Source organism: Lepidochelys kempii, chromosome 1 (genome assembly GCF_965140285.1).
Source record: "Lepidochelys kempii isolate rLepKem1 chromosome 1, rLepKem1.hap1, whole genome shotgun sequence".
NCBI classification, from domain to species: Eukaryota; Metazoa; Chordata; order Testudines; family Cheloniidae; genus Lepidochelys; species Lepidochelys kempii.
In genome coordinates this window covers 28,362,198-28,375,235 of record NC_136380.1, presented here as the reverse complement: position 1 = coordinate 28,375,235, position 13,038 = coordinate 28,362,198, and the positions used below count along the sequence as shown (strand labels likewise).

The 13,038-nt window shown below is 43.0% G+C and overlaps 1 protein-coding gene across 1 annotated transcript in view; it reads left to right on the top strand.

The window, feature by feature from the left end:
- Window positions 1–11,599, top strand: part of LOC140905633 (high-affinity choline transporter 1) — a 32,305-nt gene extending 20,706 nt beyond the window's left edge. The window contains exons 5-8 of the mRNA XM_073329138.2: window positions 1,137–1,280; window positions 3,391–3,544; window positions 8,232–8,449; window positions 11,066–11,599. Coding sequence (XP_073185239.2) covers window positions 1,137–1,280; window positions 3,391–3,544; window positions 8,232–8,449; window positions 11,066–11,599 — 1,050 coding nt within the window. The remainder of the gene's footprint in view (window positions 1–1,136; window positions 1,281–3,390; window positions 3,545–8,231; window positions 8,450–11,065) is intronic.
- Window positions 11,600–13,038: the final 1,439 nt, after the last annotated feature.

Sequence of the window (13,038 nt, the reverse complement as noted above, 5' to 3'; positions counted from 1 at the left end):
GGTTGGGGTGCAAGGGCTTGCCCATCCACCCAAAGTCGGGACCCACCCAAGAGTCCCTTCCTGGCTACGCCATTGCTATATACAGTAGTACAACATAAAGGGGAGTGTACCAGTGACACTGCTCTCAGTCTTTTATTCTACAGGGTTTGTGTCTTCACATCGCCACCTCCATGGGCCTTATAGCCAAAGCTGAGCTCTTAAAGATTTAGGGCAAAAGTAAACCTTCAGTTTTTAGGTATGTTCAGGACAGCAGCCTCATGTGCAAATCTGTGAAGAGGGTCAGGGCACTGCTCTCTAATTGAATGAGTCACATCCAGGATTCTCAAGGGGGAAAGTGCTTGCTGTACCTTTAGAAGGCTCTCTGAGTTATAACAGTGTTGAGTTGCCTGTTTTCCCCACTGAAATAGATACTGGTAATTGCATCATCACTGCTTAATCACCATCATTATTCAAGAGCCTGCATGATTAATATTTCAGCCGCTGTTTTGTTAGAGCCAAATGGGATAGATTCCATTTGATTTGCCACTGGCTGTTCCCAGCCCCATAGCAGTGTATTCCGTCAAGAAGCTGAGATAAACTGCACTGGATATGACTACATGGAGTCAGGACTAGGCGAGGCTATGCCTTGGAACACAGCACAACACCCACAGGACCTGTGCAGCAGTCTTTCTGCAGATCTATAGAAAAGCTCAGGTATAGGGAAGAGTCCTCGACATGCTTCCCCACTTCAACCAGCTTTAGGGCTGGTTTGTAGCACCACAGCAATGCAAAGCAACTTCTCTATACAAAACCAGCCACTTTATAAAATGACAAGGACAGAGTACCCATGTGAGCTGTATAAAAAGAGCTATCGAAAACAAGACAGAAGTTTAAATGGAAAGGTTAAATAGGACTAGTTTATTTCCCCCTTCTCAGCCTCAGTCTACTCACAACCATCATCCTTAACATTAGAAAAATCCCATATAAGAGCTTAAAGGTGGGAGGCAATTTCAGATTTCTGTGGAATGCCAAGATTTCGTGGTGGTATGGTCTGGGGAGGGGGAATTTCAGGATTATAGGGAAAACAGAAGAGTTACAAATGTTGTCTGGTGTACATTATCCTTTTGTACTGATAATTGTTTTCATGCTAAACATAGTGGACTTGTGTGCCATTTGCACTGCTGAACTCTGCAACTGAAAGCATTTATTATACTGCTGTTAATGAATTCTATCAAGTACCATGGATTGGCAAACTAGAAACAGAGTATCTTGGAAGATGGTTAGATGAACTTCTGTATGTGGTAAGAGCTTCTTTTTTCCATCCTTTCCTTCTAATAGTTCACTTGGAGTGACAGTAAAAGCAAAGCACCTTTTTATAAACCCACTAGTACAGACTGAGTTTCACACGATAGAATACAGGGAGAAAGACACTTCAGAATTTCAGATATTTTTATGAATGCATCTTTATTATGGTTAAGGCTAAGATTTTGTCCCGGATATTTTTAGTAAAAGTTACAGACAGGTCACGGGCAAAAAAGAAAAATTCACAGAAGATGTGACCTGTTGCCGTGACCTATCCGTGACTTTTACTAAAAATATCCAGGACAAAATGGGGACCTGCGGGTCCCCACACCGCCTGAAGCGGGGCAGCTGCTTGGGGCTAGGAGCTACCTGCAGCAGCTGGGGGCTGCGGGGTACCCCTGCCTCCTGCAGCTCCAGGGGTCCCGCACTGCCTGTGGCAGCTGGGAGGTGCCCAGGCCTCCATGCAAGGTTTAAAAATCTGAAATGCCATAGGCACTGACTTACCTTCTGCCCCGTGGGTGCTCGACCCCTCCCCCCACCACCCCTGGCCCTGCCCCTGCTTGCCCCTGCACCACCCTCACCCCACCCCAATTCCACCCCCTTCCCCCAAGTCCCCGCCCCCACCCCACCTCTTTACCCTCTCTTCCCCCAAGCGCGCCACGTCCCCACTCCTCCCCCTCCTTCCCAGAAAGTCCTAAGCACCGCCAAACAGCTGTTAGGTGGCGGGCGGGAAGCGCTGGGAGAGGGAAGAGTGGGACGCAGCACTCGGGGGGGGGATGAGGAGCGGGGGCGGGGGGAGCTTAGCTGCTGGTGGGTGTGGAGCACCTGCTAATTCTTCCCCATGAGTGCTCCAGCCCCTCAGCACCCATAGAGTTGGTGCCTATGTGAAATGTCACCAAAAATTGTAGTTTTGTTTTTGAATACAGGTTTTTTTGTACACAATTCTACATTTGTACATTCAGCTTTCATGATAAAGATATTGCACTACAGTACTTGTATTAGGTGAACTGAAAAATACTATTTCTTGTTTTTTACAGTGCAAATATTTGTAATAAAAAATAAACATAAAGTGAGCACTGTACACTTTGTATTCTGTGTTGTAATTGAAATCAATATTTTTGAAAATGTAGAAAACATCCAAAAATATTCCACTAAATGGTCATTCTATTATTAACAGCGTGATTAATTGTGCGATTAGTCACAATTAATATTTTTAATCACACGATTAATCGTGATTCATTTTTTTAAATTGCTTGACAGACCTAATAATAAACATTAATAATACTGTCTGAGAAACAGGGTGCTCTTATTGCTGTGACTCGTGTCCTGCCTCAGCCCATCCCTCTCCAGGAAGTTTGTTACTCTTGGCTTGTGTTTAAATCTAGATTGTAAGGTCTTAGGGTTGGGCCAGTCTTATTATTTGTCCTGTGTACTGGGTGCTGTAAAAATAATAAATGACAACAAAGGAGTTCCTATGCCAAAGACACCCTGAGTGCCTGACAGGGAAACTCCTGCTGCTTTTCCCACAAAACAGTGGAACAAGGGCAGCTCTGCTACAGAATGAAGGAAGCCTAATGAATGAAGGAGCATACACCCCTGTGGGCTATAAAGCCTGGTTCTGCATGGGATCTTTCCTGGCTGCAGTGGAAAGGGATGGGGTTAGGAGAGAGACAAGCCCAGGGAGGAGTGGGGGCCAAGATAATGGATGCCACAGATCTACCAATCACCCTCCCCTGCAAAAGGACAGAGTGACAGGCAGAAGGAATATTACCAACCCACAGGTTTCAGTAGCAGCAGTAACACCAGACTACTGTCTGGAGGGAGGAACTGCCTTCATGAGGATAGGTTTGCCCCGAATCACAGGCGTCATTTCAGAAAAATTCAGGGGAGAGGGGGCGAAGTTGCGTCAGCATGCAGAACATTATATGTGATTATATTATATCCTGCAAAGTTGGGAGGGAGGGAGACAAAGAGCGGAAGACATAATGGAGTATACAGACCTATGAAAATTCTGGTGGGGGAGGGAGCAAATGAAGGTCTATAGCAAACGTCACTCCAGCCTCTAATAATGATGCATGAGTTATTTTTAATGGTTTACCTTCTTTTCAGGCTCTTGGAAGTATTCCATGGCAGATCTATTTCCAAAGAGTCCTCGCGGCCTCCTCATCCAGACAAGCAAGGCTCACTTCTTATTTTGCAGGGTTTGGGTGTGTTTTCATGGTCATTCCATCTGTTCTTATTGGTGCAGTTGCTGCTTCTACAGGTAACACAAAAGCTGTTTCTTTCCATTAGTACCCTGAGGCCATGACCAATGGCCTATTTCGCTAGGCGCTGTACACACACACACACGCCCGTGTCCCCAAAATCTTGCTGTCTATACGTATGAGGCACAAATGATGGATAGAACAAACAAATGGGGAAGAAAAAGTAAACAGTGACACAATGAATAGCAAAGTAAATATCAATCTCACTGTAACAGGCATCTTCCCTCTCCTACATGGAGATGCAGTGTCTGCCTCAGTTTCCCAATACATGGTGATCTCCTTTTAGCTGGCTGGAAGGAGGTCTCAGAGAGCCCTGTTGTCAAAATTAAAAATATTCCAGGATACAAAAGTCACAAAGAAGAGTCCAAACAAAATGGAAAAATCCAAATCTTCCAGACAGCCTTTTTGGCTTTCTTTCCAGGGCCTTCTCCTTGGTTGCAGAGGTTCCCATCTCCTATAGGTGGCACCATAAAGAAATTCCATCGTCTAGTGCAGTCTTCAGCCCAGGCTTCCTCAACCACTAAGGGTAAAGTCTACTCAGCCATTAAACACCTGCGACTGGCCCAGGTCAACTGATTTGGGCCCCCAGGGCTTGTGTTGCGAGGCTGTAAAACTGTTCTGTAGACGTTCAGGTTTGGACTGGAGCCCGATCTCTGGGACCCTGTGAGGGGGGAGGATCCAGCCTAGGCTCCAGCCTGATCCCAAACATCTACACAGCAATTTTTAGCTCCACAGCCAGAGCCCTATAAGCCTGAGTCAGCTGACCCGAGCCAGCCATGGCCAGGCCAGCCGCAGCCATGCCACAAGTCTTTTATTCCAGTGTAGATGTACCTTAAGCTGCTGTGCACTGCATTAAAATCCCTGCCCTGCTTCACTTTTTTCCAGACACTTCCCACCTTGGCCCATCTCATCCTAGGCCTTCTGAAATGTCTTCAGCAGACACCCTCCCAGGTTTCTTCCCTGGCTCCCTCTCAAGAAGGAATCACACCACCTTGATCCAAGCCCATGAAGAGCTTCCTTACGCTTCTGCTTGCCTGGGCCTTCTGTCCACTCTGAGGAAAGCATTATAGCTATCACCAAGCATTCAAAAACCATGAGTCATGCTCCAAAAATCATGGGACTGGTTTAAAAATCATGAGACTTTAAAAAAAGGTTTCTTTGCCTTCTGGTTTCTGAGCCTTAAGGCTTGGGTCACATTTTCAAACTTTTCTCAATGACCATATGGCTAGAAATGAACTTTTAGTTTTTAAATGAAAGTTGAGTTTCTACACGAAGCCGGGGCTTTAAGAAAATCACCCAATCCTGTGAAACTTGTGATAAAATCGCAAGAATTGGTAGCACTGCGAAAGGCTGCCTCTTATAGTCTCTTTCTTTCCCATCATGCATTGCAGCCTGGCCTACAACTCCTAGAAGACATAATGTCAGGCAGCTGTAGGCTAGAACGTGGAACAGGGCAGGCTGGACCCAGGCCTGCTATCCTCAGTCTCAAAATTCTTTCTACCCCTAAGATCATTCTTTCCACTCTGGAAGTTATATTTTCCTCATTAATTTTCCAGATATGGTTAAATAGGCAATGCTCTGGTACAAAGAGGTTTGTTTGTTTTAATCCCTAGTCATATATAATGAGGACTAGATCCTCAGCTGGTGTAAATCTGTGTAGCTCACACCAATTTACAATAGCTGAGGAACAGTCCCTCAGAATTAAAAAAAAAGAAAGCTCATTGCAATATTAGGCTTACAGAGTTACAGTCACAGAGATTCAAAATGTCAGCGTTGCCAACTCTCATGCAATCTCAGCAGGGAAAAGAATGGTGTCAAGGCTGATTCCCCATTCTGGCACTTCGAGTGCAGAAGGTGGAGGCCCACACGGATTCTAAAAATTAATACTGGACACTGCAGGCTTGTATTAAACTCCCAAGTTTACAGCTTCTCTTTGACCTTGGATGGGTAGATGCTGCCACCACCCAAGTGCAAAAAAACAAAACAAAAAACCAACCCCTTTAGACCCAGGAAGGCGCACTTGGGAATTCCTCCCTATGAGGTACCCTCAAGCCCTTTCACCTCCACTCCGGGGAAGAGCTGAGAAAGAAACAAAGGAAATCAGCTGTTGCCACCAGCTAATTAAACAACGTGCACAAACCTCTTAGGACACAAAAACCCAATCCTGTTGTTTAAAAAGGTAAATTTTATTAAAAACCAAAAGAAAGAAAATACATCTGGAACTTAGGCTATTGCTAGATTTAAAAAGAGCAAATATAATAATTAAAGCATCAAGAATGGTTTTCTTGAGGTCCAGCTTAATGGTTACCAGCAAAACAAAAGCATTTGGGGGTTAGCACAGAGGAGTCCACAAGCCATAAAGAAATAAAAGAGATAAATCTAATCACATCTTTCTAGACATTTTCTGATCTACTTACATATCTGGGGTTTCAAATGAGTAGTTTCTAGGTATGATCTAGTGATTTTCAAACCTGGCCCACAGCTTTTTACAGCATAGCTACAGCCCTGTCTCTGCTCTGTCCCCTCTCTCTAGAGAACAACAACAGACAGAAAAAGGGAAAGTTTTTTCCCAATTTTAAAAAGTTCTAGCCCTCCCATTGGCTCTTTTAGTCAGGTCCCCACTTCCTTGCTTTACCTGTAAAGGGTTAAAAAAGCCCATAGGTAAAAGAAAGTAGAGAACAGCTACTAACAGGGATTTTATAGCTAACTGGCTGGCTGGGTGTCCGTAAAAGAGAGCTATCCCACCCCCCACCCCCCCCCTTCACTTATCACAAATGGCCTCAAGGTTAAACCATAAGAAACTCAGAAAATCTGAGCTTTGTTCCCAGTTCTACCACAAACATCCTGTGTGATCTTGGACAAGTCACTTAATCCCTGTGCCTCAGTTTCCCATTTGAAAAATCAGGATATTACTACTTCTCTACCTCAGAAAACTATTGAGATGATAAACTTGTTGGTATTAGTGAGGTGCTCAGATACTACGTTGATGGGGCCTAAATATCTATAGTATGTAGACAGGAGCTGTCATAACCCTTCTTCTGCCTGTGCATCCCCAAATTGCATTGACTTTTGTTTGTAAACCAACTGATTTGATGAAGTTCTTGTTTTACGACATTCCAAATAGTAGATAGTGTGCCCACAGTTTGTACTGCATAGTGGGTAGACATGAATGCATATATAAATTCCTAATGTAATGCTTCTCTATTTGTAAGCTTTTGTACATATGATGTTGCACCTGATCTGCCTGGTAGAATGTTTTAATTTGCAATTGCCTGTTCATGCAGTACAAGCCTTTGAAATATTATAGAAATTAGCTTTTTAGTTTAGTGATGCTTATACATAGGTCAGTACAAAAATGTCAGTTCTGATGCTAACATAGATCTAATTTATATCCTCTGTAGCACAAATCTGTGTACTTGTACAAAATGAAAAATGGTGGTGGTGGTAATGCTAACAATATACTTTGGGAATTTTACCTCTACAGAGAAGTTACAGTATATGAAGACTTCAAGGACACAAGCCCCTTAAAATGTACTTGAAAGAACAGGACTTGCCACAAATTTGGAAAATGTGTTGTTTGTCAAGAAAATCAAAAGAATGCAAAACTACCAAAAGCTACCAGTGCTGAACAGAATTCGGTGATTCTGGCAGCAGAAGCCAGGAGAGATTAATTGTATGGATGACTACTGGCTGAGTTTTTTAGGTTAGATGAAATTAGATGAAAGTTTCTAACCCTCAGAAGAGTGAAGTTTTGGAATAGCCTTCCAAAGGAAGCAGTGGGGGCAAAAGACCTATCTGACTTGATAAGTTTATGGAGGAGATGGTATGATGGGATAACATGATTTTGGCAATTAATTGATCTTTAACTATTCATGGTAAATAGGCCCAATGGTCTGTGATGGGATGATAGATGGGGTGGGATCTGAGTTACTACAGAGAATTCTTTCCTGGGTATCTGGCTGGTGAATCTTGCCCACATGCTCAGGGTTTAGCTGATCACCATATTTGGGGTTGGGAAGGAATTTTCCTCCAGGGCAGATTGGAAGAGGCCCTGGAGGTTTTTCGCCTTCCTCTGTAGCATGGGGCACGGGTCACTTGCTGGAGGATTCTCTGCTCCTTGAAGTCTTTAAACCACGATTTGAGGACTTCAATAGCTCAGACATAGGTGAGAGGTTTTTCGCAGGAGTGGGTGGGTGAGATTCTGTGGCCTGCCTTGTGCAGGAGGTCAGACTAGATGATCATAATGGTCCCTTCTGACCTTAATATCTATGAATCTATGAATCTTCCTTCTATGCTGTGCTTTGAATTATTTTCCTTCAGATGAACGTTCTGGTGTTTTTCAAGGTTGAATTTCATTTAATTTTTTCTTCCATTTTCATAACCCCCAAACCACAGACCTCAAAGTATGATGAAGCTTAGAAAGTTTTGGTGGATTTCTGACAATTTAGAGATCTTACAGAGCCCAGGAATGCTGACAGTGTTCCTAATGATCTTTCCCTTCAGAGTTATTGATTGTTTCAGGGGAAATAAGTATGTCTTACTGCACCTTGCAGGGAAAAATAAAAGGTCAAGATCAATGCGGAATTCACTGTTAGTTACTTCAACACAGGAGAGAGTAAAGGAATGAAAAATTAAACACAGCAAATCCAAAACTCCCTGTTAATTAATGTTCTTTTCTTTTTTAAGACTGGAATCAGACAAGCTATGGTCTGCCAACCCCTAATGAAAGAGGGGAGTCCAGCATGATATTACCCATAGTTCTGCAGTATCTTTGCCCAACGTATGTTTCCGTTGCTGGCTTAGGAGCCATTGCTGCTGCCGTCATGTCTTCTGCAGATTCAGCCCTTCTATCAGCCAGCTCCATGCTAGCTCACAACATCTACAGGAAAATTCTTAGGAAAAAGGTGAGGAGTCTTTGTGAGCCGCTGACACCATGGATCACATAGGGAAAGTTATGGAAGGTTTTTAAACTACTCCTCTGTATGCCCCCAGGAGATTTCTCAAGGCGAATGTTGCTGTAAAATGCTGTCATTGGGCTCTAGACATGGGATGGAATCACTACAGAGAGCAGACTTTGAACTAGTCATTTAGCAAATGAAAAAGCTGTGCATCTATTTCATAGCCTCAAATGAAGTCAAAGAGAACAGCAAAAAGCCCTTGGGCAAAGCACTTCAAAGCACTCATGCAGCATATTAGAGAGCAGAAGGCGCTTTTTGGCTCCTCTCTGACTATTGTTCCATTTGTTAAAGTGGTTTTGTTTCATTATTAATGACTCCAGAAAGAGAAACCTGGCCTTCCCAACAAACTTAAGATGCTCTCATGTGACACAGAGGAGGCAAGAAAACTTTAGAAATTGGAACTAAAAAAAGTGACAGAGAAGTTTTCTAGCTGGGGACAGGATGATTTAGTTGGGGATTGGTCCTGCTTTGAGCAGGGGGTTGGACTAGATGACCTCCTGAGGTCCTTTCCAACCCTGATATTCTATGATTCTATGACAGCACTTCAGTGCTGGTGAAATGATTTATCTATAAAGTTTGTAAATCACACTGATATCCTATGATTTAAAGGTACGTAGTAAAGATAAGACAGGAAATTGAATTTCTTGGGGTCTGTACTTTGTTACTTGGTGGCCTGACCTTTTTATTTAAACTCTGGCAAATACATTGTGTTATGACAAAGGAAAAACTAGGAGGCCAAGATTAATGCACAAGGTGACTGTATCCTAGAAATGGGTATTATTAATCTTATTTGTATAAGATGTATAGCTAGGTTTTCAATATCAAGCTGCTTTAGAAAAATATATCACTAATTTGACTGGGCAAGTAACCCTCCAGAATTAACAGGCTGGTCTGATTTTCCTGAAAGGTTGTTCTCACTTCATTACTAAATCAAAATGGCTGCTAAAACAATGGGGCCTAGATTGTGCACCTTTTACTCATGCTAGTGAGCACTTGCTCACACGAGTAGTCACAGTGAAGTCAATATCAATATCTTGAACTGCTGAAATCAAGAGACTGCATGGGAATCTCAGCTTTCTTTTAAACAAAAGTTTCTAATCCTCACGGTGATGGAGAAAACCTTGAAAAGGGTGGAGTACATATTGAAGGTTTAGACATGAGAATGTAAATAAAAACAACCCAAAATTTATTTATATTTTTAGATCTCGTGATGGGGGGGGAGGGGCTGACTCATGATTTTTCAGGGCTTGGGGTTGGTAATTGTGTCTGCCAAGGCAAGCACAACCACATTCAGAGCCTGTAGTGCTCCACTGAAGTCAGTGGCAAAACTCACCAGGCTATTTTAAATAGATTTGGCCCAAATCATCATCTCCATGGGGGATGGGGATGGAAACCGTACATGTTCCTCACTTGGGGGAGTTCTGTTTCAAACAGCAGTACCTCAAAGCACACCACAGAACAGCGAAGAGAGTCCCATGGCCTGTCTATGCTACAGAGCGTTTGCAGGCATAGATATGCTGACAAAGCCCCCTACTGGAGACACAGCATATGCCAGCAAAAGGAGTTCTGTCAGCATAGCTACCCCCCACCTCCCTGAACAACATCAGCTCTGCCAAAAAAAAGCACTCTTGTCAGCACAGTTGCGTCCACATAGGAGGCTTTGCTGGCATAACTGTGTCAGCTGGAGTGTGTGATTTTTTTCATACTCCTACCTGACATAGCTGTCCTGGCAACACTTTGTAGTATTGGCCAAGTTAGCGTAACTTACACACTGAGAATTCCAGAAGGTGAAAATTATAGTTGCTTACACTCTCTTAGGTATTTTCATTTAGACTTGCCTCTGATTTCATCCCACATAATCTATCCCAGCATGAGGCCCACCAGCGGGACTTAAAAGCAACTCAGAAAAGCTCTTTAGTGCAAGAGTTAAAATCTACCCTCACTTCTGTAAACATTTCTTAAATTTACCCATTTTTAATATGGAAAATTCCTTACCACAGACAAATAATACAAATGTAAAATCTGTAAGGATCAATATTATTAGTTTGGTGAAACATATGAATTCTGACCTGGTTTGATACTACAGTTAATGTCCTGGCCTCTCCACTTGCATGCCTCAGTTTTTGGGAGCTCAGTTTTGTGGACATATTGTGTGATGTAATGTTGCAAGGAGCTGAACACCTGCAGCTCCCATTGGTTTCGAATGCAGCTGTAGATGGTCCAAACCTCTGAAAATCAGGCTCTGGTGTCTAAAGTTGGGCACCCAAAATTCAAGGCCACTTTAACTAATGTGCTGGCCTCAGTCATTAATCAACAGTACAACTAATAAAGTTCCTCCTTTATTTTAAGTGGCAGAGGTGCGGGCTTTGGCGCTGAAAGGCCTGAGTTCAAACACTACTGGCAAGGCAGGGGCTGTTACACAAGCACTAGAGTGCACTGTTATAACAGTGCCAGCATCTATTAATAAACTCCTCTGACTTTTGTAACCTTGAGATCTAATTCAGGGTGAGATTAAAAATGAGCCAATGATGATTTCTACAACAATACTCTCTTATTTTACAGGCTACGGAGAAAGAAGTCATCTGTATAATGAGGGTCTCCATGGTGGTTTTTGGGGCAGCAGCTGCAGGCCTGGCTTTCCTTTCTAACTCTGTTTATGATCTGTGGTTCCTGAGTGGTGAGCTGGTATATGCCCTTCTCTTTCCCCAGCTCTGCTGCGTGCTTTTCATTCCCAGCACCAACACATATGGCTCAGCTGCTGGATTCCTCTTCGGGTTCCTGTTAAGGCTGCTGGCAGGGGAGCCTTCCCTGAAAATCTCCCCTATTATTCACTACCCAGGTTGCTCTCTTGTGGATGGGGTCTACATTCAGCTGTTCCCCTTTAAAACCTTCACCATGCTTCTCACTTTGGGGACTATCATTGCTGTTTCATACCTGGTGGCGTTTTTGTTTAAGAGAAATATCCTCCCTCACAGGTGGGATGTTTGCAGCGTAATAAAAGAAAGGGAGGCTTCTGTTCCACTCCCTGAGATAGACGAACAAGCGGGCTTACAAATAAATATAGTTTATATTAATCCTATTGAAATACATACTTAATATTGTGTACTTCATAATATGGGCTAAGGTATTTTTCATTACATGCTGAGTTATTTTTATTCATGATTATTTATAATATCCCCCTAGAAAGCTGGAAGCTGAAATCTCTTTTCTGATTAACATTGTTTCTTTCATTATACAGACATATATTGGTTTGTTATTATAAGATTGAACGTTTGCGATGAAACTGAACGTAAACCCCAAAGCCAAACAAATCCACATTTGAGGAGAGTTTGAGATGTGGATCTGAACTTTGGGACTGGTCTCTGTCTTTATAATAGATTAAACCAAATCAATTGAGCCAACATTTAAAACTAATAAAGGATTTATTTTTTTCACAACCACAGAATTAACATGTGGAATCGCTGCCACAAGCTATCACTGAGGCCACAAGCTAAAAAAAGATTCAGTGAAGGATTAGAAGTTTATAAAGCTAAAGAAAGAAATCCACAGTTCTATTAGACAGGGTTTTCTTTAAAGAAGAAAATCAACCACTAACTGATGGGAGTTGGGAATAAACTGCCCTATGGGCATGTTATTTCATAACTGTCTATTATGGGGGTTTTTGCACTTTCCTCTGACAAATCTGGTGCTGGTCTCTGTTAGAGACAGGAGGACACCGGACTATATGGACCTCAGTTGTGAGCCCATACTGCAATCCTATGTTATTATGTAAAAGGTGTGTCAAAAACAGCCACATGAAGAATATTTTGAAAGGCAGGGATTGTGCCCTTTCAGTAAAAAAGAGTAGAAGTCATTCATTTTGGCTGCATAATAATGAAAATGAAGAATTTGAACTCAGTTCATTTTTCCCTCTAGTATCCAACTTTGAAAAATGTACAAACAATTACAAGCTTTAAGAGATGCATATATGTTTTACTTAAACATATTGAGGCCTGTTTCTGATGTAACTGTATAGACTTCAGCTCAGTTGCAAGAGGAATGAATGGGTGTCATGAACCAGGATGTGAGTGGTCAGGCCTTGTGGTTGGAGCAGGAGTCAGAAGCCAGAGTCGGCGTCAGAGCTGAGTCTGGAAGCCAGTACCCAGAGCCAGGGGTCAGAGTCGAGTCAGGAAACAGAGCTGGAGCGGATTGGACTGGAGCTGGGCAGGAACAAGGCTTTCACAGGAGCAATTGCAGGTGTGCACATGTACATTGACAGCCAGAGATCAGTCGTTGCTGTTGGGCTAAAGCGCAGGCTTGCTGACTTCCTTGGCCAATCAGTGGGAGAGGTCAATCAGGCGGCCCTGCGAGGATCAGCTGTGCTCATAGGCTGCCCAGAGACTGAGTGGGGAGCTGCACGTCCTCATTCCTGACAATGGGGCCCAAATGTCTCAATTCATTGGCCTCCTAAATGGCAGGTGTAATGATTCAGAAGCAGGCAAAATAGTCGAGGCACGTATGAGAAACGGAAATGTAATTCGCACACTGCAGTGCAA